Source organism: Bubalus bubalis, chromosome 2, assembly GCF_019923935.1.
Source record: "Bubalus bubalis isolate 160015118507 breed Murrah chromosome 2, NDDB_SH_1, whole genome shotgun sequence".
NCBI lineage: Eukaryota > Metazoa > Chordata > Mammalia > Artiodactyla > Bovidae > Bubalus > Bubalus bubalis.
Window position 1 is genome coordinate 159,679,613 of NC_059158.1, and position 26,175 is coordinate 159,705,787.

At 58.4% G+C, this 26,175-nt stretch overlaps 1 protein-coding gene across 13 annotated transcripts in view; it reads left to right on the top strand.

Moving 5' to 3' along the window:
* SPEG (striated muscle enriched protein kinase) overlaps positions 1 to 26,175 on the top strand; it is a 58,846-nt gene that overhangs the window by 31,277 nt on the left and 1,394 nt on the right. For 9 of the 13 annotated variants that reach the window (XM_044937841.2, XM_044937845.2, XM_044937844.2 and 6 more), the window contains 31 exons: positions 302 to 562; positions 1,695 to 1,853; positions 1,954 to 2,143; positions 2,259 to 2,482; positions 5,186 to 5,305; positions 5,546 to 5,650; positions 6,237 to 6,443; positions 6,831 to 6,954; positions 7,067 to 7,242; positions 9,780 to 9,892; positions 10,181 to 10,349; positions 10,590 to 10,686; positions 10,787 to 11,010; positions 12,294 to 12,358; positions 12,912 to 12,989; positions 13,097 to 13,275; positions 13,803 to 13,829; positions 14,455 to 14,607; positions 14,770 to 14,812; positions 16,084 to 16,152; positions 16,394 to 18,395; positions 18,891 to 19,022; positions 22,112 to 22,228; positions 22,380 to 22,547; positions 22,646 to 22,768; positions 22,922 to 23,089; positions 23,215 to 23,830; positions 24,297 to 24,536; positions 24,617 to 24,840; positions 25,673 to 25,748; positions 25,975 to 26,124. In XM_044937841.2, coding sequence (XP_044793776.2) covers positions 302 to 562; positions 1,695 to 1,853; positions 1,954 to 2,143; positions 2,259 to 2,482; positions 5,186 to 5,305; positions 5,546 to 5,650; positions 6,237 to 6,443; positions 6,831 to 6,954; positions 7,067 to 7,242; positions 9,780 to 9,892; positions 10,181 to 10,349; positions 10,590 to 10,686; positions 10,787 to 11,010; positions 12,294 to 12,358; positions 12,912 to 12,989; positions 13,097 to 13,275; positions 13,803 to 13,829; positions 14,455 to 14,607; positions 14,770 to 14,812; positions 16,084 to 16,152; positions 16,394 to 18,395; positions 18,891 to 19,022; positions 22,112 to 22,228; positions 22,380 to 22,547; positions 22,646 to 22,768; positions 22,922 to 23,089; positions 23,215 to 23,830; positions 24,297 to 24,536; positions 24,617 to 24,840; positions 25,673 to 25,748; positions 25,975 to 26,124 — 6,799 coding nt within the window. Of the gene's footprint in view, positions 1 to 301; positions 563 to 1,694; positions 1,854 to 1,953; positions 2,144 to 2,258; positions 2,483 to 5,185; positions 5,306 to 5,545; positions 5,651 to 6,236; positions 6,444 to 6,830; positions 6,955 to 7,066; positions 7,243 to 9,779; positions 9,893 to 10,180; positions 10,350 to 10,589; positions 10,687 to 10,786; positions 11,011 to 11,388; positions 12,359 to 12,911; positions 12,990 to 13,096; positions 13,276 to 13,802; positions 13,830 to 14,454; positions 14,608 to 14,769; positions 14,813 to 16,083; positions 16,153 to 16,393; positions 18,396 to 18,890; positions 19,023 to 22,111; positions 22,229 to 22,379; positions 22,548 to 22,645; positions 22,769 to 22,921; positions 23,090 to 23,214; positions 23,831 to 24,296; positions 24,537 to 24,616; positions 24,841 to 25,672; positions 25,749 to 25,974; positions 26,125 to 26,175 lie in introns of those variants that run through there. The other 4 variants (XM_044937843.2, XM_025278308.3, XM_044937853.2 and 1 more) reach the window with 3 other exon arrangements.

Sequence of the window (26,175 nt, forward strand, 5' to 3'; positions counted from 1 at the left end):
TTTCCGCCGCCGTCTCTGTCCCCATGTGGCCCTCTCGGTTTTCATGCCCTTGATTCCCTCCCACTTCCCCCGAGTTCCCCCTCTCTGGCCCAGGTGGGATGGCCATGCGGAAGCCAGGCCTGGGAGCCCCTTGCTATCTTGGCCTGCTGGGCGGGCGGGCTTTCCCTGTCTCCAAAGGAACAAAATGCATCTCTCTCTCTGTGTCTGTCTGTCTGTCTCTCTGTGTGTGTGCGTGTGTGTCTCCCTCGGCCCGTGTTTCTCTGCTCCGTGTGTGCCCCCTGTGGCTGCTTCCCCCACCCAGCACACCCTGAAAGCCGGTCCCTGGCCGTGCTGGCCCCTCTGCAGGACGTGGACGTGGGGGCCGGGGAGATGGCGCTGTTTGAGTGCCTGGTGGCGGGTCCCACCGACGTGGAGGTAGACTGGCTGTGCCGAGGCCGCCTGCTGCAGCCTGCACTACTCAAATGCAAGATGCATTTCGATGGCCGCAAATGCAAGCTGCTGCTCACCTCTGTGCATGAGGACGACAGCGGCGTCTACACCTGCAAGCTCAGCACAGCCAAAGGTAACTGCCCACATGGGCCCGAGGGCTGCTGCCAGCTCCCAAGAGCTGGAGGGAGGGGAGTGGAAGTGTAGGAGCCCCGATGGAGCTGGTGCTGAATAAGACGACCAGAAAATGGGCCTCCATCTCTGGGGAGAAGAGCAGTGGGGTGAGAGAGTGCAGTACACCTGCCTCCTCAAGGCAGCACGGGCAGTCACACCTGGCACAAAGCAGGTGTTTGACATGGTGTCAGTGTTCACTGTCGTCCCTGTTGGGGAGCCCACTGCCAGCGTGTAGCAACCACACCTGGACTGGGGTTCCAGTTCTGGCCTGGCCATATGGCAGCTGCGTAACTGGACAAGTCACTTCATTTCTCGGAGCTTTAGGCCATTCGCCTGTAAACAGGGATTGTGGTAATGCCTGCCTCGTAGCGGGAGCGATAGGGCTAATGAGATAATGTATGGATGGACAAAGCTAACCACCTGGCGAAGATGGTGCCTAATGAATGTCTGCTGTTACTAATGACATCTCTGGCCTGGTCCCCGTCCTCGTTTGAGGAGCTGAGATAATGCCTCATCTGGTTGTGCTGATGTGCACCTAAAGGGGACACTGAGGCCTTTGTAAGCAGGAAGGGATCAGGTCAGCGTCAGGGGCTGCTGTTTCCCCAGAAGATTCTGTGTGCAGTGGTAGTGTGGGGCACAGGGGCGTGTGCTCTGGGTCTGGGATGGGGGCGAGGGAGTGTGGGCACGACCTGGCCATAGAGGAGAGTTCCAAGGGTAGGGGGAAGGGGTGTGGAGGATGGAGTGGGCTTGGCTTTAGGCCCTTCTCTTAGAGCTGTGCTGAGGTTCACCCTGGGTGGGCAGGATGAGGCGAGGAGGAGAGAGCCAGGCCATGCCCTGGTCTCCCACGTACCCCCACTGACTGCCCCAGCAGCCTGCTCCCTACTCTCGCTGCCTACTAGCCTCTGGAGAAGGTCCGGCCTCTCGATCTTGCCCGTGGCCTCAGACTGGTGCCCCGGGACCTGGCTGGGCTCTTCGCAGGCTCCAGTTTTTGCCCAGGCTCCTTTTACCTGCCTAGCACGAGGGCGAGACTGGCAGGTTGGGGCGCCCAGGGCTCCACAGCCTTCCCTGCCCCAGTGCTGACCCCTCCCCGCCAGATGAACTGACCTGCAGTGCCCGGCTGACCGTGCGGCCCTCGCTGGCACCTCTGTTCACGCGGCTGCTGGAGGACGTGGAAGTGCTGGAGGGCCGCGCTGCCCGCTTCGACTGCAAGATCAGCGGGAGCCCGCCCCCCTCCATTACCTGGACTCACTTTGGTATGGCCCTCCACCCCGCAGATGTTGGGAGAGGGACCCCCGAGGGGTCAGAGGGCAGGGCCGCTGTCTGAGGCTGCCGCCTGACCCCCATCCCTCGCAGGCCACCCCGTGGAGGAGAGCGAGAACGTGCGGCTGCGGCAGGATGGGGGCCTGCATTCGCTGCACATCGCGCACGTGGGCAGTGAGGATGAGGGGCTCTACGCGGTCAGTGCTGCCAACACCCACGGCCAGGCCCACTGCTCAGCCCAGCTTTACGTGGAGGAGCCTCGGACAGCTGCCACTGGCCCTAGGTACCACCCTGGGCACCCCCCCCGCCCCCGCGCAGCCAGGGCTGCCTCCGGGGGCCCCAGCCCTGTGGTAGGAGGTGTGACTCCAGGCCCCTGGGCCACTGTGTGGTTCTTACAGCTCCAAGCTGGAGAAGATGCCCTCCATCCCCGAGGAGCCTGAGCAGGGTGAGCTGGAGCGGCTGTCCATGCCCGACTTCCTGCGGCCGCTGCAGGATCTGGACGTGGGACTGGCCAAGGAGGCCATGCTGGAGTGCCAGGTGACCGGCCTGCCCTACCCCACCATCAGCTGGTTCCACAACGGCCACCGCATCCAGAGCAGCGACGACCGACGCATGACGCAGTGTACGTGTCCGGGAAAGGACGCTGGGGCTGTCCCCTCCAGCACCCTCTTTGCTTGCAAGAGCCCATCCCCTCTGCCCACCCTTGGGCCTGCCTTCTCTCACCTGGTCAGGGATGGGGTGCCTGGGAGCCCACAGAGGCTATGGGGTCGCAGCCTCCTGCCTTGAGCCCACCTGGCCCCCATCTGCTGGGTCACCACTTTCGGCCTCAGAGGCCTGTTAGCACTTACTGGCCCAGCAGTCCAGCCTGCTACTGACTGTGGCAAGTTACAGAACTCTCCAAGCCTCAGTTTCCTCATCTGTGGTAGGCTTGTTGTGGGAATTGAATCAGTTAATACACAGAGAGCATGTAGGGCGAATAGCAAGGGGCCACTGAGGGTTACATGTCACTGTTACGGCTGCTGTTGTTACCATTACCGTCATCCTTGTCGATAAAGTGATGCTTCTCACACCTTCCTGGAGAAATTCCAGTGAAAATCCTGACGTGGATAGCATCTGCATCAAAAGGATGCTTGGTCCAGGGTTGTTCAATAACAAATAAAGAAGAAAGAACAGCAGGAAAATTACAGAGGGACACATTTGGGTTGGTGTCCTCCTCCTCCGACTACTAAGTTGCTTCAGTTGTGTCCGACTTTGTGCGACCCCATAGACAGCAGCCCACTAGGCTCCCCAGTCCCTGGGATTCTCCAGGCAAGAACACTGGAGTGGGTTGCCATTTCCTCTTCCAATGCATGAAAGCGAAAAGTGAAAGTGAAGTCGCTCAGTTGTGTCCGACTCTTAGCAACCCCATGGACCGCAGCCTACCAGGGTCCTCCACCATGGGATTCTCCAGGCAAGAGTACTGGAGTGGGGTGCCATCGCCTTCTCTGGGTGTCCTCCTAGCCTGGGGTATTTTCTCAAGGAGTATCTCAGTTCCATCCTTGAAGGAATCTGAGCCTCGTGTGAGAAGGTCTAGCTACGCCCTCTCAGACAGTGCCACCCCGCAACCCGTGATGGGTTCCTCTAACTGCTGCTGCAGTGTGACAAAACTCGCCTTTGGTAGGCACTTCTTGAGTGCCAGGCCCTGATGCTAGAGGCCTGACATGAGAATCCCACGTTCCTCACCACAGAACTCTAAGGCAAGTATTATGGTCCCTGTTTACAGATGGGAAAACTGAGGCTTGCAGAGGGACAGAGATTTACCTAAAGGCAGACAAATACCATCCGACTGCCTAACCAGGACATCTCCTGTCACCCGTGCTCCACTCACCCCTCCCATCCCCAGTGTCACACCACCTTGGCTTTGACTCTCCCCTCAATCCCCATCCACCACTGTCTTTGCTCAGCCCACAGGCTTCCCATCTCCCAATCTGCTCTGAGGCCCAGGCTGAGCGTCTGTCTCAGGATCTGAGCCGGCGCCTCTGTTTTTGTCTGTATCTGGGGTCAGCAGTGGCGTTGGGCTTCTCTTCCTTTATAAATAGTGTCAGCAGAGATAAATGAATGGGTGGCTGTTCCGGGCAGAGATAACCTCTAAGAGCGGGGAGGGGTGTTTGGGGACGGCCCTGACGTCGAGGAGGAAGGACAGTGCACATCTCTTCCCCTTCATGTCCCTCCGGGGGATGGCCTCCTCACCATCATTCAGGAGGCACAGTGTAGGGAGAGAGCTTGGGAATCCAAGGGAACCAAGTTCGAGCCATGGCTTCATTGTCTATTAGTGGTGTGACCTTGGGACAAGTCTGTTAGTGTCTCTGACCTCATTGGTAACATGAGGACATTCTTGCAGGGTTGTTGAAAGGATATGGAGAAAGACATGCACGTCAAATATCTGGCATGGACTAGGCACAGTGCAAACAAATGTTATTGTAATTTATAATCTAATGTACTTGGCACTTACTGTATACAAGGCATTCAGTACTGAGCCTGGTAGGACAAATCAGCTCTGTCTTCAAGGAGCTTACGGGAGGCGGGGCGCATGCAAGAAGAGGAAGGACCACCCGAAGCAGTGTGGGCCGGGTGCTGGGGGTCCTGGGGAGGTAGTCAGAGATGGAGGGACAGAGGGGACCAGGGGCATGGAGAGGAGTGCCCAGGGCTGGCACTCACTAAACTATATCTTGAAGGAGAAGGAGGCTTCAGGTAAGAGAACAGTCCAGAAGAGAGGAATTTTGTGAGCAGAGACCTGGAGATGGGACTCATGTGGCTTGTTTAGGGGCCTGATGGTGGGTCAGAGTCAGGATATGGAAGAATAGCAGGAGACAGGGGCGGATGAGTTTGGACTGAGGGCTTTTGGAGGCCACCTGTTTGGCAGTAGGTGCCATGAAGGTCCTCGGAGAGATCACATGTGATCACATGAGGCTGGTGGGGTGTGGCTCATGCAAGTGGAAGCTTTGATGGACTCTGAGCTGGAGATGGGATGGGCAGTGGCTCTGAGGATGGAAAAGAGGGAACTGTCTGGGGTAGGAACCTGCAGAGGGTGAAGTGTAGTGGAGGACGATGAGAAAGTCTGGGCCTGAGTGCTGGAGGACCAGGCAGGAGGGACAGGGCTGCAGGTTTGGACGGGCAGCCTGGACCTAGAGTGTGGCTCCCTTCTGTGTCTGCCCTGCCCTTCTCTCCCACCTATAGTGGATTGTGGCGGGGTGGGGGGTGAAGGGCCAGGCCTGGATGGCATGGGCCCACCCTCCAGAGTATCCTTCCAGCTCAGGCCCAGTGTCATGTCTCTCCCCGCCCCCAGACAGGGATGTCCATCGCTTGGTGTTCCCTGCCGTGGGACCTCAGCATGCTGGCGTCTACAAGAGCGTCATTGCTAACAAGCTGGGCAAAGCCGCCTGCTATGCTCATCTCTACGTCACAGGTGAGGCAGGTACCCTCCGGTCAGCTGGGTACATAGCCTAGCCTCTGGCCCACCTGGGGACCTGGGTGAGGGCAGGGCCTCTGCACCAGCTCTCTTTCCCCTCCATTCTCTGGGGAGCCACCTGGCCTTGCCTGTGCCCATGGGGCTTTACCTCCAGCCTGTGCCCCAAGGCTTGGCGATCCCGTGGGGGTGGTTGGGCCCTAAAGGACCCCCCATGGACAGTGGACCTCTGGCTTTCAGATGTGGTTCCGGGCCCCCCAGATGGCGCCCCTCAGGTAGTGGCTGTGACCGGGAGGATGATCACGCTTGCATGGAACCCCCCCAGGAGTCTGGACATGGCTATCGGTGGGTCCTGGCCACATGGGGGCATGGGTGGGGAAGGGGGGCATGGACAAGACAAGCTCAGGCAGGGCACCGGGGGGGCGGCCAGGAGAGGAAGGCAAGGCCTAGGGGGATATACACAGAGTGGGAGTGGATGGAGCGTTGAAAATAGGACAGAAGTGGCTTTGTGGGCCACCTCCCCACGGTTGACAGAGCCCTGGTGCTGGGTCAGGGGAGGAGGCAAAGCAGGGGCTGCCGTGTTGCCTTCCCTTCTCAGAGGGACCGGGTGCCTGGGTGGTGGTTCTTCCCCGTGCACAGCATCCTCCTGCTCTGTGCCTCAGTCTGTCTACCTCAGGTGGTAGCAAGGAATTAGAGCTAAGTTAAGCTCCCTCCCCGCCTGTAACTGGACCACATGCCTGACACCTCATGGGCTCTGAGCCTTCCCCCGCCTGTGGCTGGGCAGGAGCAGGTGGGGAAATGGGCAGAAGTGACCGGAGAAACTGAGGCAGGTCCTCAGACCAGACTGATGAGACCCTGGGTCCCGAGCCAGCAGAACGGGGGCGGGGGGCACCCCAACTAGGCCCGCCTCTAGCAGCTGCCTCCCCACTAGACCCAGATGCCCTGACCTACACCGTGCAGCACCAGGTGCTGGGCTCAGACCAGTGGACGGCGCTGGTCACGGGCCTGCGGCAGCCCGGGTGGGCAGCCACCGGATTGCGAAAGGGGGTCCAGCACGTCTTCCGGGTTCTCAGCACCACCATCAAGAGCAGCAGCAAGCCCTCGCCCCCGTCCGAGCCCACGCAGCTGCTGGAGCGTGGTGAGCCTGGTGTTCCTGGAGGGGGGCGGGCAAGAGCCATCAGGCCAGGGGATGGGGTGTCCGTGGAGGAGGCTCCAGGGCTGGTGTGGACGCAATAACTGGCAGGATTGGCATGGCTGCACACGACCCCTACCTGTCAAGAGTGCTTCCTTCTCACTCCTGAAAGCTGCACGCACCAAAGTTGAGGCTGTGGTTCTGGGTCAGAGGAGCTGGGGGTCCAATCCCAGCTCTGACGCTCCTGGCTGAGTTCCCTAGATGAGTTGCTAAACCTCTCTGAGCCTTGGCTTCCTCGTCTATAAAAAAACGGAGCTCACGAGGTGATGGCGGTTGGATTCCGAGAGCAGTGGGTGCCGAGGCCCAGCACTGAGCCAGCCCTCCCGTTCGCAGGCCCGCCCCTGGAGGAGGCGCCCGCTGTGCTGGACAAGCCAGACGTCGTGTATGTGGTGGAGGGCCAGCCCGCCAGTGTCACCGTCACCTTCAACCACGTGGAGGCCCAGGTCGTCTGGAGGAGGTGAGCCCGCCTTGCCGACCCTATTCCTCACATGAGGTGCCCGGCTTCAGCTGGCCAGGCTGACCTCCCTGGGGCTGAGTCCTGGGTGACTGCCCCGTCCCGTGTCCCTCAGCTGCCGAGGAGCCCTCCTAGAGGCCCGGCCAGGTGTGTACGAGCTGAGCCAGCCGGATGACGACCAGTACTCTCTTCGGATCTGCCGGGTGAGCCGCCGGGACCTGGGAGCCCTCACTTGCACTGCCCGCAACCGCCACGGCACACAGGCCTGCTCAGTCACCCTGGAGCTGGCAGGTGGGTGACCGCGGCCTCTTTACCTCTCCCTGCTCTGAGGCCCACAGCCCTCTCCTCACCCCCCAGGTGTACACACCCACCTGACAATCCCAGGTGCCTCTGCTCAGGCTTGTCCCTCTAATGGCTATAATAACTGCAGCAGTAGTAACAATAACAGTACCAGTACTAATAAGATGTTTATTGAGAACCTGTATGTGCTAGGCTTGGTGCTGAGTACCTTACATTTATTATTTGTTTAATATTTAGATCAACCCTGTTAGATGGAATCAGCTATTATCTGCATTTTACAGATGGGGAAACTGAGGCCCAGAGACTGTGCTAAGTAACAGGCCTAGAGTCACACTATGTAATAAATCAGGAGCTGAGATTTAAGCCTGGATGCCCTACTCCAAAGCCAGACAGTGTTCCTAGCTCCTGTGTTAAACATAGCAGGAAATAGTACTTCCAGAATAACAAACTGGGGTGGGGCTGGGGGCAGGGGTGGAGCAGTGCAGGGGGATGAAGGTGGAGAAAAAGGCCCAAGTGAGAGCATCTTATCACCAGACTCCCAGCTCTGGGATCCTGGCTGCTGCCCTTTTGCACAAGCCTGTGTGACAGAGCCTCCCAACCTTTGCAGTGAGGTTTCTCCTTTCAAGATGCAGTCTCTCAGACCGTAGCCTGCATTAAGTAGTAATTGTCTTGTTTTCCGGTTTGTTAATTAACTCTAGACACATGTACCTGCCACTCAGAACTTCGGATCAGCATGAGCTAAGCAGTTACCTGCTGAGTAGATAAGATTCCAAGCAAATGCAAAGAAAGTTACATTTTAGTTAGCACAGGCCACCCTATTACGGGATAAATGTACATCTTCTGGTGCTTTAAAAAATTGTTGAAGTCAACTTGAAACTTTCTGATCCTTTTGACCTTCGTAGACTGACCCCTGCCACCACCTCCACCCCATACCCAGCAGACTAGGGACCAGATTCCTAGAGGGCAGGACGGGCAGCTTTAAAGTGGGAGAGAGGTGGCCGTAGGGTATGTGAGGAGGAGATATGGGGGCCCTACTGGCCCTGCTGTGGATGGTGGCTGGGGTGGAGCCACTGATGGTCTGGGTCGCTGGTTTCCCTTTTCTGTGTCTTCCCCTCTGTCCAGCATCCTCCCACCCTACCCCCCCACCCCCCCTCCCCCCACCTGCACTTCCCACTCAGCCACCCCTTTGCTTCTTGGTTGTGATTTTTTTGGGTTTTTTTGGGTTTTTTTGGTCATACCGCATGGCTTGTGGGATCTCAGTTTCCCAACTAGGGATCAAACCTGGGCCCCTGGAAGCAGAGTCCTAACCCCTAGACCACCAGGGAAGTCCCAACCACTGGCTCCTTATTAGTAGCATCTGTAGGATTCATCTTTCTTTCCAGGTGTAGGAGGAGCCCTGGGGTTTGGGGAGGCCCTGGATACTGCGAGAGCAGCAGCCAGCCTGGATGGGACAGTGACTGAGGGAGACTGAGTCCCATCTGGCCAGGGCTAGAGCAGGCCTGGGCTTGGATCCACACCCCTTCCTGTTGTGCCCACCCCCGTCCCCCAGGCAGGTGGAATGGTCCCTTCCCTCCACACCCGGGCCATGGATGCATTTTCCCCAGGATGCCGTCCCTTTTGTTCTGTGCAGAGGTCGAGCTATGTGCTTGCGGCTGGGTGGTGCTCCCTGCCCAGCACTCCTGCTTTCCCCCCTACTCCCCTTAAAGCCCAGATCCTCAAGCACTCAGAAAGGAGGGGGAGGGCACCAGAAGTTTCTCCAAAAAATACAAGCACAGTGGAATATGTATTGAATTCCGTCATAAGAATTAAGAACTGCTTTACCAGGAAATAACATGATATGTGTGGAGAATAAAATCAGTCACATGGGGGAGAACTAAACTGAGAATCGGTGACTATTCATCTTGCCATCTTCCAGATGGTAGAAGGCCCCTTAAATATTTAAATAAGATTCAGAGAGAAAACCTCAAGATGGAGGCAGTGCCATCCGTGAACTCCACGTGGGGTCACAAACTGAGCCGCCCACCGGGCCCTGGATGGGTACAGTCAGAAGCCCGCAGTAGGACTGTGCTGGGGGCCACCACCCACAGGGGGCAGTGTCGGGCCACTCCGCGACAGCCCATTAATGCAGTGAGGGAAGCAGCTCGGGACAGCCAGTCCTGTTTTTCCAATAGAGGCAGGAAATCCAGATTTCTTTTGTGTGTGAAAATCTCCTAATTTCAAAGCTGGCCAATGAATCCTGAGAGCCCAACAAAGCAAGCCTGCACCCCCTGGCTGAGGTTTTCCGAGATTTGCAGAACATCATGTTTAGATTTACAGGGAGAGTGCTTGGTTCAGGCCAGGAATTCATGTTCTTTGGCCAAGTTTGAGAGCCCCAGGGTGGGGTGTTGGGACTCTGAGGGGTGTGGGAGGTGGGACAGGGTCTGATGTTCTGCCTGAGCTGGTTGCTGAGGGAGGGCTCAGAGAGGGCCTGAGGAGGGAGGCCCTTGTGACCCCAACGTTCTGTTTCCCCACCACCACCCTTGTTTCAGAGGCCCCTCGGTTTGAGTCCATCATGGAGGATGTGGAGGTGGGGGCTGGAGAGACCGCTCGCTTCGCCGTGGTAGTGGACGGGAAGCCCTTGCCGGACATCATGTGGTACAAGGTCAGAGGCTGGTTGCGGCCTCCTTCAGAGCATGGGTGGTGGGGGGCAAATGGCGGGGTGAATTCCTGGGGGCTTGGAAGGGGTCAGGGAAGCCTGGAGAGAGAGGAGGAGGAAGTGGGACCCAGAGGTGTTGGTGACGCTGGGAAACAAGGGTGGCACCAGGCCCCTAGGGGAGCTAGTGCTAGACCCTGAGGGCAGGGTGAGACTGGGTCTCTGGTGTGGAGGTAGAACTGGGTCCCAGGCAGACAGGAAGCCGGGCCCGGGCTGGGGTGACGGCCACCTCTGCAGGATGAGGCGCTGCTGACCGAGAGCAACCATGTGAGCTTCGTGTACGAGGAGAACGAGTGCTCCCTGGTGGTGCTCAGCGCGGGGGCCCAGGATGGAGGGGTCTACACCTGCACGGCCCGTAACCTGGCTGGCGAAGTCTCCTGCAAGGCAGAGCTGGCTGTGCACTCAGGTGGGTTGGAACTCAAGGGGAGCACGGCGGAGTGCTCACCCAGGGATCCAATGATACCGGCCCGCGCCTCCCCCGAGCGGGAATCACTCGCCCCGCCCTTCCCTCCAGACCACGCCCTCCTCCAGCCCCGGCTCCAGCATTCATGCTTCTCTTCTGTCTTCCGGCTGCCCCGCCTGGCCGAGTCTCTGCCCCGTCCCTCGTCTTGTCCTCCCCACCTAACACCAGGCATCTCTTCCTCAGCTCAGACAGCTATGGAGGTGGAAGGGATTGGAGAAGACGAGGAGCAGCGAGGAAGGAGGCTCAGCGACTTCTATGACATTCAGCAGGAGATCGGCAGGTGTGGGGCTCAGAGTGGGTGCGGTGTCTGGGGACCGATAGAGCTGGGCCTGAGGCTCAGCAAAAGCTGAGCCCTGTCCTCTCCTCGCATCCTCACCCAGGGGTGCCTTCTCCTACCTGCGTCGTGTAGTGGAGAGGAGCTCCGGACTGGAGTTTGCAGCCAAGTTCATCCCCAGCCAGGCCAAGCCAAAGGCATCGGCGTGGCGGGAGGCACGGCTGCTGGCCCGGCTCCAGCATGACTGCATCCTCTACTTCCATGAGGCCTTCGAGAGGCGCCGGGGACTGGTCATCGTCACCGAGCTGTATCCTGGGACAGGCTGGGCGGGTGGGGGACACGTGGCCTGAATGACCGGTCCTTGGAACAGCCAATTAGCAACATGTTTTACACTTTACAAAGTGGTCCAGTGGACAACTGGGATTTCTCGAAGCACCTTTATTTTTTTTAATTTTTATTTATTTTTGGCTGCACTGGGTTATTTTGTTGCTGCATGCAGGCTTTCTCTAGTTGCAGCGAGCAGGGGCTAACGCACAGGCATCTCATTGCAGTGGCTTCTCTGGTTGCAGAGCACAGGCTCTAGAGAGCATGGGCTCCAGAGTTGTGGCATACAGACCTAGTTGCTCTGAGGCATGTGAGATCTTGGAATAGGGATCAAAGCCGTGTCCCCTGCACTGGCAGGTGCATTCTTAACCACTGGACCATCAGGGAAGTCCAAGACATCTTATAAACACTTCACAGAATGGAGTCTGGAGACGTGTGTGAAGACCAACATTTTTTAGCTTAAATTTACAAAGTACTTGATGTGTGGCTGGCAGTGTTCTAGGAGCTTTACCAACATCTGTTTCATTATCATGTATACTTCTCTCTCGGAATTTTATTATCCCCATTTTATAGATGATGAAACTAAGGTGTAACGAGATAAAGTAACTCACCCAAGATCACACAGTCGGCAAGAGGCACATGATTTTTATCATGGAATGCAGTACAGTATATCCAAACATTTGCAGCGACCCCCATTTCAGATGCGCGTTAATACTAGGCTTTATTTGGGAGGCTCTTCTCATACAAAATGGATTTTATTCTTTCATAAGAGCTGTAGTTAAACAAAGTCACACTGAGGTAAGGATGCTGGGCAGCTGGCTTGTCACTGCCATCAGCAGGGTGACCGTGTCTTACACGCTAGCCTCCCAGTCTGCACTGTTAGAACCCAGACCTCAGCAAAATGACAAATTATTATGTGTCATGGGCCTTCTGGGTCATTCTCAAATACAGTCAAGAGGTTCCCTCCACATTCAACAAAATGCTGCTCTAACTTGAACCTTACAGACACTTCACAGGGTAGGTGAGAAGAACATTATCCCTATTTGACACCGGCAGGAACCTAGGCTCAGAGAGGTTAGGTGACTTGCCTGAGATCCCACAGCAAGTGAGAGTTCAAGCAGGGTTGTCCCATCTACGCACCTGGATGACAGGGGAAGGGGAAGATGCAGTTGATAACTGGTAGCAGGTGTGCTTTTTGGGGAAAGAGAACCCTGTGCTGAGCTGGGACTCAACCGGAGCTCTGGGAGTGGGCCCGGCTGTTGACACTGGTCACTGTTTCCTTGATCCAGGACATAGCTGCACAGAAGAGCTTCTGGAGCGAATGGCCAGGAAACCCACCGTGTGTGAGTCTGAGGTGAGGGCAGTGGGTGGGAGGGGCCAGGCTGGGCACCAGCGTTCACCCACCTGATCTCTGAGACCCGAGGGGTCTCACATCCCGGGTGTGCCATCTGTGGCCACAAACAGGCCAAGGTGGTGTGGATAGCACTGTTAGGCAGGCAGCAGAACCCCACACTGGGACTTGCACTGTCTTCTGTAAATCTCAGCACCTACCCTGGCCTCCAGCTCTGTTGCTTCTCAGTCTTCCTCACATAAATATCACTCAGACGTTACCCCAGAAGGAGCCCTATCCAGACTCTATTCAGTTTCAGTGCTATCCTGCCGTATAGGGCTGTACAAATTGTGCACTGCACAGTTCTACTTATTATCATGTAAGTGGTGTCCTCCTCTAATTGTGCTGTGCTCAGCCTGTGCAGCTGTACATGGAAACCCTGAACCTCAGTAACCCCAAACCTATGTTTCGGCCCCCTCCTGAAGGCCACTTCCCAGGCATAGCCTGGCTTTTTGCCACAACCCTGGTAGTAATCAAACATAATACTCCCCGGACTCTGGGCCTCCTGTCTCCACAGATCCGGGCCTACATGCGGCAGGTGCTAGAAGGAATATGCTACTTGCACGAGAACCACGTGCTGCACCTGGATGTCAAGGTGCGATGCAGGTGGGGGGTGGGAGCAGGCAGCACCTGTGGGAGCCAGGCCCCTGGGCTGTCCTCCCCTCGGCCCTCAGCTCTCACGTCTCACCTTGTGTCCCACAGCCCGAGAACCTGTTGGTGTGGGATGGTGTTGAGGGTGAGGAGCAGGTGAGGATCTGTGACTTTGGGAACGCTCAAGAGCTGACACCGGGAGAGCCCCAGTATTGCCAATATGGCACACCTGAGTTCGTGGCGCCCGAGATTGTCAACCAGACCCCCGTGTCTGGAGTCACTGACATCTGGTAACATTGGCATGCTGGGCTTCTGGGGTGGGCCGGGGCAGCTTCCCCCCATGCCATGCTGAGGACTCACTCAGGGGCAGAGAGGAGCTTTACTAAGCCCGGATGCCTGCCTTCTCTGACAGTCAGCTGCTGACCTTGCTCACAGGGGTCTCCTGCCCTTGTTACTACCTCCCTTTCCTCCCTCAAGGCCAACCCAGCCACTCAAGGCTTCAGCCCTATAGTCCTGGGTGCCACACCTCCCCACCTACAGCCACCTTGCCTCACCCCCAGGTGAAGCAGGCATAGTCTCTTGGTCCGCAGATTCCTCCAGACTTCCTAGGCCAGCCTTGCCATGATCCTTGAGTCCTCCAGGCACGTCGTGACCTCTGGATTCAGGGTCTTCCCCAACGGAGGCTCCCCGTGCCTGTTTGTCCATGGCAGTGTTCACAGGGAGGACCCTTCCTCAGTAGATCAGCAGTAGCCAGAGGATTGCTCACTTCTGGTGGAGCGGGGCTTCCCTCTTACCGCTCACTCTCCTTTCCCCACAGGCCCGTGGGTGTCGTTGCCTTCCTCTGGTAAGAGCCCCTCTGCTCTCAGGAACCCCGTCTCCTAACAGTTTCTCGTAGCAGGCCCAAATGTTGGCAGAGCCTGGGGCAACAGAACATTTGAGGGCTGCAGCCTGCCCCTTCTCTTCCATGCCCTGGCTGCTTCCTACACTGGAAGGGGCCTCACGAGCATAAACGTGGACACGCTGCCTGCGTGTCCAAGCTTTGTCCACCACCATGTGCCTCCATAAGGGGCGGACACGCTGGTAGTATGCTTGGGAAGGCCAGTGCTGACTCACTGCCATTAAGACAGGGGACTAGTCCAGAAGATGGGCTAGAAAGGGAAGGGCCGGGCTCCGGGGACATATCCCCTGGCCACAGACTCCTCACTGCAGGGATGGGCCGCGGCCGGGGGAGGGCTGGCACAGGTCTGCTAGAGCACGGGCCGAGGGCAGGGGTCTGGCTGCCCAGGGCTCAAGGCAGTGCTGCCGTCAGGGGGCCGAATGGGGGCAGGACGGGCAAGAATCTGCAAGATTCTGCGCAGATTCACCCAGCCCCCACTCCCGTCCCCAGCCCTGTGCTCCTGCTGGCTTCCTACTCTCTCCTCTCAGCCCCAGGCACCCCACCCTCACTGCAGCCCTCTCCACCCATGCAGCCTGACCGGAATCTCCCCGTTCGTTGGGGAAAATGATCGGACGACATTGATGAACATCCGAAACTACAACGTGGCCTTCGAGGAGACCACGTTCCTGAGCCTGAGCAGGGAGGCCCGGGGCTTCCTCATCAAAGTGCTGGTGCGGGACCGGCTGTGAGTACAAGGCCCAAGGAGCCTCCCCACTGCAGAGTTCCCCCACGCCGCCCCAAGCCTTTGCCTGTAGACAGTCAGTCCCCCAACTCCTTAGTGGCCCCGTTTTCCCAAACGTTTAATGAATGAATGATAAATGCTTTTTTAATACTCCTTCCTTTACAGGAGGCCTACTGCAGAGGAGACCCTGGAACATCCTTGGTTTAAAGTGAGTCTTGTCTTGCGAAATGGTGGTAGAAGAGATGGAAGGAGAGAACGTTATTAGCAGCTCCATTTATTGAGTCCCTCCTGTGTGCAGTAACCATGATATGCATTTTATTTACGTATAATCTGTTAGCCTCACAATAGCTCTACAAAGGAGGGTATTATCACTCCCCTTTGGCTGATAGGGAAACTGAGGCTCAAATTGGGGTATCATGGACTGCAAGGCACAGGTCTGACCTGCCCCCTCCCCCGACATCCTAGGGATCCTCATGAGAGTTCTTCTTGGCCTTGAGCCCAGCCCTGGGCCTCCTCACTCCTGGGGCTCACCTCTCTGCTGCCTTGGTCCTGCATACTGTGGTTGGTGGGTGGCCTGGCTGGTTTGTCCTCTTGGTTTTGAGCTCCCTATGGGCAGAGTTCTCACTCATCTTCAAACCCCAGCACCGCAGGGCATAGCACCAGGCAGAGGGAGGGGTTCAGCAAATGACCCAGTAAAAGCAAACTGTTCATGGAGAACTGTGCTGGGTCAACAGAAGGCTGAGGTCATTCTGGTATCTGTGCTTGGAATACAAGCCTGGTCTCTCAGATCAGAAACGAGCTCTGAAAAGGACAGCCTGGGTGGGTGGCTGAGGAGAGCATCTGAGGTCTGGCCCACCAAGGCTGCAGATGTCTGGGGCTCTGGCTCTTCAGGAAGCCAGTTGGTAAACTGGGGAGCAGGTTTCAAGTGAGGGGCCTGAGCACAGGCCTCCCAGGGCAGCCAGTGTACCATGATAGGGCAAGCCCTGGTGTAAGGTCTGGAGTCTGGGAGCCACCGATTTCCTCTCTCTGTACTTGCACTTGTGCTCAGTCGCTTCAGTCGTGTCCGACTCTTTGCAGTGCTATGGCCTGTAGCCCACCAGGCTCCTCTGTCCATGGGATTCTCCAAACAAGAATACTGGAGTGGGTTGCCGTGTCTTCCTCCAGGGGATCTTCCTGACCCAGGGATGGAACCCACATCTCTAACGTCTTCTGCATTGGCAGGCGGGTTCTTTACCACTAGCACCATGTGGGAAGCCTGAGGTGCCTCTCCATTTAGCTTCAGGGAATTTGTCCACATGCGAGCACCTTGACAGTGGGAGTTGTTGTGACAGACCCCCCTGGGAAGGGAGCCTGAGGAGCCCAGACTCGATGCTGCTGTATCTGCTGTCCCCTCCTGTGGACATTATCTCTGCACTGCTGAAGCCGGAGCGTTAGGGTTGATGGAGGACTTTCCCTCAGGCCCTCTTCCTTGGTTTACAGGCACAGGCAAAGGGTGCAGAGGTGAGCACGGATCACCTAAAGCTATTCCTCTCCCGGCGGAGGTGGCAGGTAAACTTGGCTGGGCCCCACCTCTGCCTTCATCTTCAACATGCTACAGCTTGCTCTCTCTAATGCTGCCTTTTCTGTCAGATGCTCTCACTTCTGTGCATCTATCTTCATACACTTTTCAATTCTCTCGGCTGCCACGTCTGCCTGCATTAGGCCTTCTCCCCTGAGGATGAGGTGGGCCTGAGTGGGTCAGTTTGGCCCCGAAGGGCCCTCAGGTCTGACTCTGGTACCCTGTCTCCAGCGCTCCCAGATCAGCTACAAGTGCCACCTGGTGCTGCGCCCCATCCCGGAGCTACTGCGGGCACCCCCGGAACGGGTGTGGGTGGCCGTGCCCCGAAGACCACCCCCTAGTGGAGGGCTGTCGTCATCATCCGACTCTGAAGAGGAAGAGCTGGAGGAGCTGCCCTCTGTGCCCCGACCTCTGCAGCCTGAGTTTTCGGGCTCCCGGGTGTCCCTCACTGACATTCCCACTGAGGATGAGGCCCTCGGGGCCCCGGAGGCTGGGGCGGCCACCCCCATGGACTGGCAGGAACAAGGAAAGGCCCCCTCTCAGGACCAGGAGGCCCCCAGCCCTCAGGCACTCCCCTCCCCAGGCCAGGAGTCCCCGTCCGGGCCCAGCCCCCGGCGGGCAGAGCTCCGCAGGGGCAGCTCGGCTGAGAGCGCCCTGCCCCGGGCCGGGCCGAGGGAACCGGGCCGGGGCCTGCACAAGGCAGCGTCCGTCGAGCTGCCGCAGCGCCGAAGCCCCAGCCCGGGGGCCACCCGCCTGACTCGAGGAGGCCTGGGTGAGGGCGAGTATGCCCAGAGGCTGCAGGCCCTGCGCCAGCGGCTGCTGAGGGGTGGCCCCGATGATGGCAAGGTCAGCGGCCTCAGGGGCCCCCTGCTGGAGAGCCTGGGGGGCCGGGCTCGTGACCCCCTGCTGGCGCGGGCGGCCTCCAGCGAGGCAGCACCCCACCACCAGCACCCACCTGAGGCTCGGGGCCTGCAGAAGAGCAGTAGCTTCTCGCAGGGTGAGGCAGAGCCCCGGGGCCGGCACCGCCGAGCAGGGGCACCCCTTGAGATCCCCGTGGCCCGGCTGGGGGCCCGCAAGCTGCAGGAGTCTCCCTCCTTGTCCGCCCTCAGCGAGGCCCAACCACCTAGCCCCGTGCGGCCCAGTGCAGCCAAGCCCAGCACCCCTAAGGCTTCAGAACCTCCTGTGGGCACCCCCAGTGAGGCTGCACAGCTTCCAGCACCCCAGCCTGCCCGAGAGAAGGCCCCAGAATCTACGCCAGAACCAGCTCGAGCCCCAAAGCCCACACAGCCCCCGACAGCTCTGCAGACCCTAGCGCCTCCGCTCACTCCGTATGCGCAGATCATGCAGTCGCTCCAGCTGCCAGGCCAGGCGCAAGGCCCGCCACAGGGCGCAGTCGTATCTCCTACATCTCGGTCTCCAGGATCTCGGTTGGAACCCAAGCCCCACCCAGCTGTGTTCTCCAGGGTGGCCTCCCCACCTCCGGGAGCCTCCGAGAAGCGCCTGCTGCTGGGAGCCGGAGCAACCTCAGGGCCAGCCGAAAAAGCCCGGGTCCCGGCGGTCCCCCGCAGGCCAGGGAGCAGTCTCAGCAGCAGCATTGAGAACCTGGAGTCGGAAGCCGTGTTCGAGGCCAAGTTCAAGCGCAGCCGGGAGTCGCCCCTGTCGCGGGGGCTGCGGCTGCTGAGCCGCTCACGGTCGGAGGAGCGCGGCCCCTTCCGCGGGGCTGAGGAGGAGGACGGCATTTACCGGCCCAGCCCGGCGGGCACGCCGCTGGAGCTGGTGCGACGGCCCGAGCGCTCGCGCTCCGTGCAGGACCTCAGGGCGGTCGGGGAGCCGGGCCTCGTGCGCCGCCTCTCGCTGTCGCTGTCCCAGCGTCTGCGGCGGACCCCGCCCGCGCAGCGCCACCCGACCTGGGAGCCCCGCGGCGGGGACGGCGAGAGCTCGGAGGGCGGCAGCTCGGCGCGGGGCTCCCCGGTGCTGACGGTGCGCCGGAGGCTCAGCTCCACGCTGGAGCGGCTGTCGAGCCGGTTGCAGCGCAGCGGCAGCAGCGAGGACTCGGGGGGCGCGTCGGGCCGCAGCACGCCGCTGTTCGGCCGGCTGCGCAGGGCCACGTCCGAGGGCGAGAGTCTGCGGCGCCTGGACCTCGCGCAAAATCAGCTGGCGGCCCAAGCCGGCGCCGCCACGCCTTCCGCGGAGTCCCTGGGCTCCGAGGCCAGCGCTACGTCGGGCTCCTCTGGTGAGAAGGGGCCCCAGGGGGCGAGTGGAGGGTGAAAGTGTAAACAGGGATCTGGCGGGGGCGGGGCTGGTATGTCAGGTGCGGGGAGAATGAGAGGGCCAGGGACTCCCAGCGCAAAGAAGCGGAGACATTTCTGGAGGCCCCCAGGACAGAACTGGCAGGACTAGGGTGGCAGAAGGCTGAAGGATAGAGGCTCTTGCAGGAGCTGGCCGGTGTCGAGGCTTAGTCGCTTCGAGTCTTTGTGACTCTTTGTGGCCCTATGGACTGTGGCCTGCCAGGCTCATTTGTTCATGGAATTCTCCAAGCAAGAATACTGGAGTGGGTTGCCATGCCCTTCTCCAGGGAATCTTCCCAACACCCAGGGATTGAACCCTGGGTTTCCTGCATTTCAGGCAGATTCTTTACTGACTGAACCACCAGGGAAGGGTCAGGGCTAGAAGTTCTCTATTCCCTGCTAGTGGCTGGGCAAGTGCTCACAGGCTTGGTTCTTCACAGCTCCTGCAGAAAGTCGAAGCCGCCTGCGCTGGGGCCTCTCTCGGCTGCGGAAGGACAAGGGGTTGTCACAGCCTAACCTCTCTGGCAGTGTCCAGGAGGATTTGGGTCACCAGTATGTGCGCAGTGAGTCAGGTAATCCAGGCCTGCTGGGTGAGTAGCCCCCTGCGAGCCCCAGGGAAAAGTTATAGCTGGGTATAACTTGGCTACAAGTTGTAGCTTGGAGGAGCCCTGGCAGTGGTGGGGGGGGGGGGGGGCCTGGAGTCAGGAAAGAACAACAATCATCATAATTGCTTCAGCTGCCATTAATTAGCAATACCAAGTGTCCTTTAAGCACTTAACAAGCATTGCCTCACCCCTCAAACATTGCTTAGGAGCTAGTCTTGTTATCTGCCCATTTTACAGGTGAGGGAACAGAGGCTTAGCCATGCCAAGTAGCTTGTCCAAGTCACAGAGCTGGTAGTAAGTTGGACTGTATGACCCTCTGCACCCAGAGCCCAGAAGTGGCTTTGTGATATCGTACTAATGCCTTTCTTTGGCCAGCCGCCCACCCCCACCACACAGAGGTCTCTGTCCCTGGGTGTGGTTCTGATGGAGCTCAGGATTGGACTCCCTGCCCCTCAGCGCCCCCTGTGCTGTGTGTACACAGGATTGTTGTGTGTGTTCTCATTCGCGTCTGACTCTTTGCGACCCCATGGATTATAGCCCTCCAGGCTCCTCTGCCACGGAATTTTCCAGGCATGAATACTGGGGTGGGTTGCCATTTCCCGCTCCAGGGTATCTTCCTAACCCAGGGATCAAACCCTCGTTTCTTGAGTCTCCAGCATTAGCAGGCAGATTCTTTACCCCCTGAGCCATCTGGGAAGCCTGTGAATGTGCTCCCAAAGATACTCTTTCTCTCCCAGCCTAGAGGCCCACAGTCTGGACTGTGCCTTCAACCTTCCATTTCTCTATAGCCCTAAACACCCGATCGCCCCTCCCTATCCCCTCTGCCCCCACCAAAGGCTCTGCACACAGACAAGCCACCTCCGGGGCTCTTTCTTGGGGGGAGCAACACCTGGGATATGCCCTGGTCTATCTCTCTGCCCACGTCCCGGGGCTACAGCAGGGGAGGTATTTCCCCCCTGAGTTACCTCAGTCCTCCCCTTGAAAGTGGGGAGCATTACTCATGGATCGCAGAAGTTCAGGAGGCCAGGGTTTCCAGACCAACCTGCAGAGAGGAGCAGGCCCACCACAGCAGGCTACATGCAGGGCCTTTATCAGTCATAGATCTCTTCTTCTCCAGTTTCCGATAAAACTCCTCAGAACTGTTCCAGATGCATCTCAGCAGGGCTCATGACTGAACATGTGACCTCGTCCCTCCTTGGCTGGTGTGGGGGGAGTCTGGGCATCTCACTCTAGGCAGTGGGTGGAGGGGGCTGTAGTGAGGGAAGAGGAGGGAGGGAGGCCAGCCGGTGGGGGCAGGGGCAGTGAAGGAGGGGTGAGGGGTGGGGGGTTGCGTAGAGAGAGAAGCCAGCCCGAGGCCTGGGGACAGTTGATCCCTTTCCACCTGGGGCCCCCCCTCCCGACTCCATGTTGCTTGTGCAGCTGGTTTCTTGCCAAGGCCATGTCTCCTTACTTCATCCTCTGCCCCCCTCCCCTCGGGAAGCAGGCTGTCCCACGTCCACCTTCCCGAGTCGGGCTGGCCCGTGGGAGGATCGTGAGTGGGACTGGCAGAGCTGGACCAGGGTCACTTTTCATCTCTCCTTCTCCTTGGCTCCGTCTCTCTCCCCGCTACCCAGTATCCTCCTTGATCTGAAGGTGGTCATTGACAAAACCGTATTCCCTTTATGTTGATGGCACCTGGGTGTGGGAGCCCTCCTAGGGGAGTGCTGGGGTACAGTGGGAAAAGGGGCAGGCTGACGTCCTGTCAGCCTCTTCTGCAGATCCTCTTCTCCCAGCTCATCCACACCCCGCCCCCTGCTGGTTCCGCAGACAGGCAGGAGCCAGGGCTCCCAGGTGTATCTACCTCTCGGTCCACATGAAAGAAATCCACCCCCAACACACACCACTACCATCACCAGACCAGGATGGGATTTTTCTAAAAAGACATTCCCAGGGAGCGGAAGTGCAAATCCTCAGGGCACTAATGAGCCACAAGGCCAGCAAAAACCTGGAGCAAAGACAGTGGCCATCTGCAGCCCTGCCATGGGCTCATTCACCAGCCTGCTGTGAAGCCAGCTTTGCTGAAACAGCCTCTTTGGGGGTCTGTGCCTGGCTTCTCCACTGGGCATGTTAACGAGATAATAATCACAACAATAGAAGCTAGCATCTATGAGCGTTTATTATATGTTAGACATCTGCTAAGCGCTTTACTTGCCTCTTTGAATGCTCATGACAACTCTGTGAGCTTGGTGTTATTTTCCTCAATTTACAGACATGGTCCAAGGTCATGTAGACACGGTGTCTTTCTGTTTCAAAAGCTCTGGCCACTTAGCTGATCTGTGGGAGGGTGTAGAAGGTCTGGGACAGGTGCCCCAGACCCTAGGGGGGACGAGGGATGGGGGAGACTGACACACTTTCAGGGTCTGCCCCAGGTTTGCCTTGACTTTAGGTCTTTTGACATTGCACATTTTGACTGAACGTATGTTCAGTCTTGGGAGTCTCAGTTCAGGTCACCAGCTCCTGTCACTTGTCCTACAGTACCCCAGAATGAATGGGTATTGCAGGAGCTTAACCATTGTAGTTTTTCAATGTTTGTTTTCATCTTATTTAGCAAGTGCTTATAGGGACTTCCCTGGCGTTCCAGTGGTTAAGACTCGGCTACCACTGCAAGGGGGCGCGAGTTCAATCCCTGGTCAGGGAACTAAGATCTTGCATGCCATGCAGCATAGTCAAATAAACAAAAATAAAACAAAACCAGGTGTTTGTAGAGCACTTATTTAGTGCCAAGCTGTGCTTAAAGTGACTTACAAACATACAAGGTAGCAACTACGACATGTCTTCAATAATCAGTGAAGGGAAAAGATAGTTGTACACACAGCAAGTGCATAGCAAAGTGATGCTCACCCCAAAGGAAATTCTCAAAGGCAAGACCTTCTCCTTCCCCCATCTGCCTGGGAAGAGATGGCCTTTCACTCTGCCCTCTGCAGGCAGTGCTAGCTCTCACATGCCTCCTCCCCTCCATCAGTGGTGAGGGAGCCGGGGTTCCCGCAGACCCATGACCATCTTTGCTGTCGCTTCAGACTTTCCCCCAGTCTTCCACATCAAACTCAAGGACCAGGTGCTGCTGGAGGGAGAGGCAGCCACCCTGCTCTGCTTGCCGGCAGCCTGCCCTGCACCCCACATCTCCTGGATGAAAGGTGAGGCGATCACATCTCCTCCAGAGAGAGAGGAGTAGGCAGGTGGCCCCACGGCCAGGGGATGTTCAGCGGGAAGTGGCAGCTGAGGGGGCCCAGAGGACGCATGTGCTACTTCACTCTGCAGCCCGTCCTTCTCCTCTTTTGCCCGCAGACAAGCAGTCCCTGCGGTCAGAGCCCTCGGTGATCATCGTGTCCTGCAAAGATGGTCGTCAGCTACTGAGCATCCCCCGGGCGGGCAAGCGGCATGCGGGGCTCTACGAGTGCTCTGCCACCAACGTCCTTGGCAGCATCACCAGCTCCTGTACCGTGGCTGTGGCTCGTGAGTCCAGGGCAGGGACCCAGGAGGCAGTGATGTGGGTGGTGGGACAGGACTCGATGGGGTGCAGGGGCTCACTGGGGCTCCACTTCTCTCACCAGGTACCCCAGGAAAGCTAGCTCCTCCCGAGGTGCCCCAGACCTACCAGGACACAGCACTGGTGCTCTGGAAGCCGGGAGACAGCAAGGCGCCTTGCACATACACGCTGGAGCAGCGGGTGGATGGTGAGGGACTGGCAGGCTGGTCAGGGGTGGGGGGGCAGGTGGAGGGTGGAGAAGTTGGGGAGACAAGTACCTTCCCAGAGCTCCTCACAGATGGCACTGGGAGCTTGGGCCACCTCTTCTGTGGCCTCAGCCCCTGCACCATGCTGCCTGTAGGGGAGTCTTCCTGGCACCCCGTGAGCTCAGGCATCCCCGACTGCTACTACAATGTGACCCACCTACCAGTCGGCTTGACTGTGAGGTTCCGTGTGGCCTGTGCCAACCGTGCTGGGCAAGGGCCTTTCAGCAACCCTTCTGAGAAGGTCCTCGTCAGGGGAGTGCAAGGTCAGTGGGATGGTGGGGGTGGCCAGGGAGGGCAGGGTCACTGAGCCCTGGGTCCAGCCCCTTCTTGGAGCACCTGGTTTTGCCCCCGAGGCACCATGGTGATGGTTTTCTCTGTCTCTACTTAGATTCCTCAGCTCTGCCATCTGCTGCTCACAGAGATGCCCCTGTTACCTCAGGGCCAGCCAGGGCCCCGCCTCCTGATGCTCCTACCTCACTGGCCCCTCCACTGAGCCCCTCCCCAGCTCCTGCTCCCCCAGGCCCCCAGGCAGCCCCTCTCGGCCCTTCATCTTCCCCAGCACCCCCCAGCCAGGCCTTGTCCTCCCTCAAGGCTGTGGGTCCACCACCCCAAACCCCCCCACGAAAGCACCGGGGCCTACAGGCTGCCCAGCAAGTAGAACCTACCCCACCCAGTGCCCAGGACTCCCCAAGTGAGCCCAAGTCTTCCGTCCCTGACACTGGGACCCCCATCCCAGCCTCTGCCCCTCAAGTGGTAAAAACAGCCTCTTCCTCAATGCCCCTGTATATGGTGACCTCCTTTGTGTCTGCACCACCAGCCCCTGAGCCCCCAGCCCCTGAGCCCCCTCCTGAGCCCACCAAAGTGACTGTGCGGAGCCTCAGCCCAGCCAAGGAGGTGGTTGGCTCCCCTGGGGGTGGTCCCCCCAGGGCTCCTAAGCCAGAGGGCACCACTCTTCGACAGGGCCCCCCTCAGAAACCATACACCTTCCTGGAGGAGAAGGCCAGGCAAGCGGGACCAGGGCTGGGGGAGGGAAGGAGGACAGAGGTGGGGAGTACATGGAGCTTTGGCAGCAACAGGGGTTCAGAGAGAAGACCAGCCTGGCTGGGGAGTTGGGGGTGCCTGGGAAGATGAGAACTGGGTCCTTAGCCTGAGTAAGTTCAGATTTTCTCTGTGCCAGGCGTCATGCCCAGCGCTTTGGCCTCGTGATCTTAATTTTCACAACTGAGAGGGACACTGCATTATTCCATTCCATGGATGGGTTGGGGAGGTTACAGGATATGCCTGAAATGCCGAGTCAGTGAAGAGCAGAGCTGGGACTCAAACCCAGGATCCCAGGAGTGAACTCCAGGGCCCACCCTGGGGACCACAGCATCCTTGCTCCCAGGGGTCCCTGCTTACCCTCTGCTTAGCCGGCACAGTACAAGTGCTCCCTTGCTCCTCTGAGCCTATGATATGCCCCCCAATGCATAGGGGTCGCTTTGGTGTGGTGCGTGCCTGCCGGGAGAATGCCACCGGGCGAACATTCGTGGCCAAGATTGTGCCATACGCGGCTGAGGGCAAGCGGCGGGTCCTGCAGGAGTACGAGGTGCTGAGGACCCTGCACCACGAGCGGCTCATGGCCCTGCACGAAGCCTACATCACCCCGCGCTACCTCGTGCTCATCGCCGAGAGCTGCGGCAACCGGGAGCTTCTCTGTGGGCTCAGCGACAGGTGGCTGGGCATCTGGGCGGGCAGGGAGCTGCGGTGGGGGAGCTGGGCTCGGCTGTCCCCTGACAGCCCCATCCCTCCAGATTCCGGTATTCAGAGGATGATGTGGCCACCTATGTGGTGCAGCTGCTACAAGGCCTGGACTACCTCCATGGCCGCCACGTGCTGCACCTGGACATCAAGCCAGACAACCTGCTGCTGGCCCCTGACAACGCCCTCAAGATCGTGGACTTTGGCAGTGCCCAGCCCTACAACCCCCAGGCTCTGCGGCCCCTGGGTCACCGCACGGGCACACTGGAGTTCATGGGTGAGGGCACCATGCCATCTAAGGGGGGAATGGGGTACTGGCAAAGGGGCAGCAGCCAGGGCTCACCCCACTTCACCCACACACATGGCATTTATTGAGTGCTTACTGTATGTGAGCTGCGAATTAAGTCCTTTCCGTGGATTTTTTTCAATTTTCCTTTACAGTAGCCCTGGAGATTGGCATAATATTACCCCTATTTTACAGATGAGGAAACAGAGGTGCAGGGAGGTGTTTGTTCAGTATCAGTACATGGTAGACCCAGGATGTGATAAACACAGGAGAATTGATTATTAATTTATATAAATAAGGGAAACTAGCTACCATTTAGCTACCTGCTAAATACTTTGTTCATCATCTCCATTCCCTAGAATAACTGTGCAAGCCACACTTTACAGAGGAGGAGATGGAAAGCCAGATGGGTTTAGTACAGTGCTCAGGGTCCTGTCACTAGAAGGGGCAGGCTGGGATTAGAGCCAGCCCAGCTGATTTCAGAGGCTCTTAATCTCAGTGTTGGCCACACTCTTCGTGAATGAGTGCCCACCTTTGGAGCTGATCTGAGACAGCTTGTGATCATCTGCTTCTTAGCTCCTCTGTAGTTCTGGGGACCCCCCCCCACACACATTCAGTGCCTGGGATGATTCCTCAGGTGCCCCAAGTCTCGCCTGGGGGCCACACAGCCCACCAGTATCCGGGGCCTGCTGCTCTGCTTGTACCCATTGTCTGGTGACCTGGGCACCGTCCTGCTTCCCAAGCCCCCAGTGGCGTACTCTGCCTCTCTCTGCTCCCTCGCCACCCGGAAGCTGGCTCACCATGGGCTCTTGTCTCCTGTCAGCTCCTGAGATGGTAAAGGGAGACCCCATCGGCTCTGCCACGGACATCTGGGGAGCGGGTGTGCTCACTTACATCATGTGAGTGCCCCCAGGCCCCGCCCTCTGCCCGCACCCCCACGTCCCCAGCCACACATGCATGTGCACGAGTCATGCACACATACACACACATGCATGTACACACACAAGTACCCAGGTATCCTTGTCCCCGAGTGTTGTGCCCCTAGAAATCCCCACACTACTGTCCCCCTGGACCTGTGAGTTGACCCTCGGTCTGCATCTCTTAACTGAACTGTCTCCTCTGTAGGCTCAGTGGACGCTCCCCATTCTATGAGCCAGACCCCCAGGAAACAGAGGCTCGCATTGTGGGGGGCCGCTTTGATGCCTTCCAGCTGTATCCCAACACATCCCAGAGTGCCACCCTCTTCTTGCGAAAGGTCCTCTCAGTACATCCCTGGTGAGTGGGTCTCACACCTGCCAGCCTCCCAGCATGACCTTCTCCCAGCCT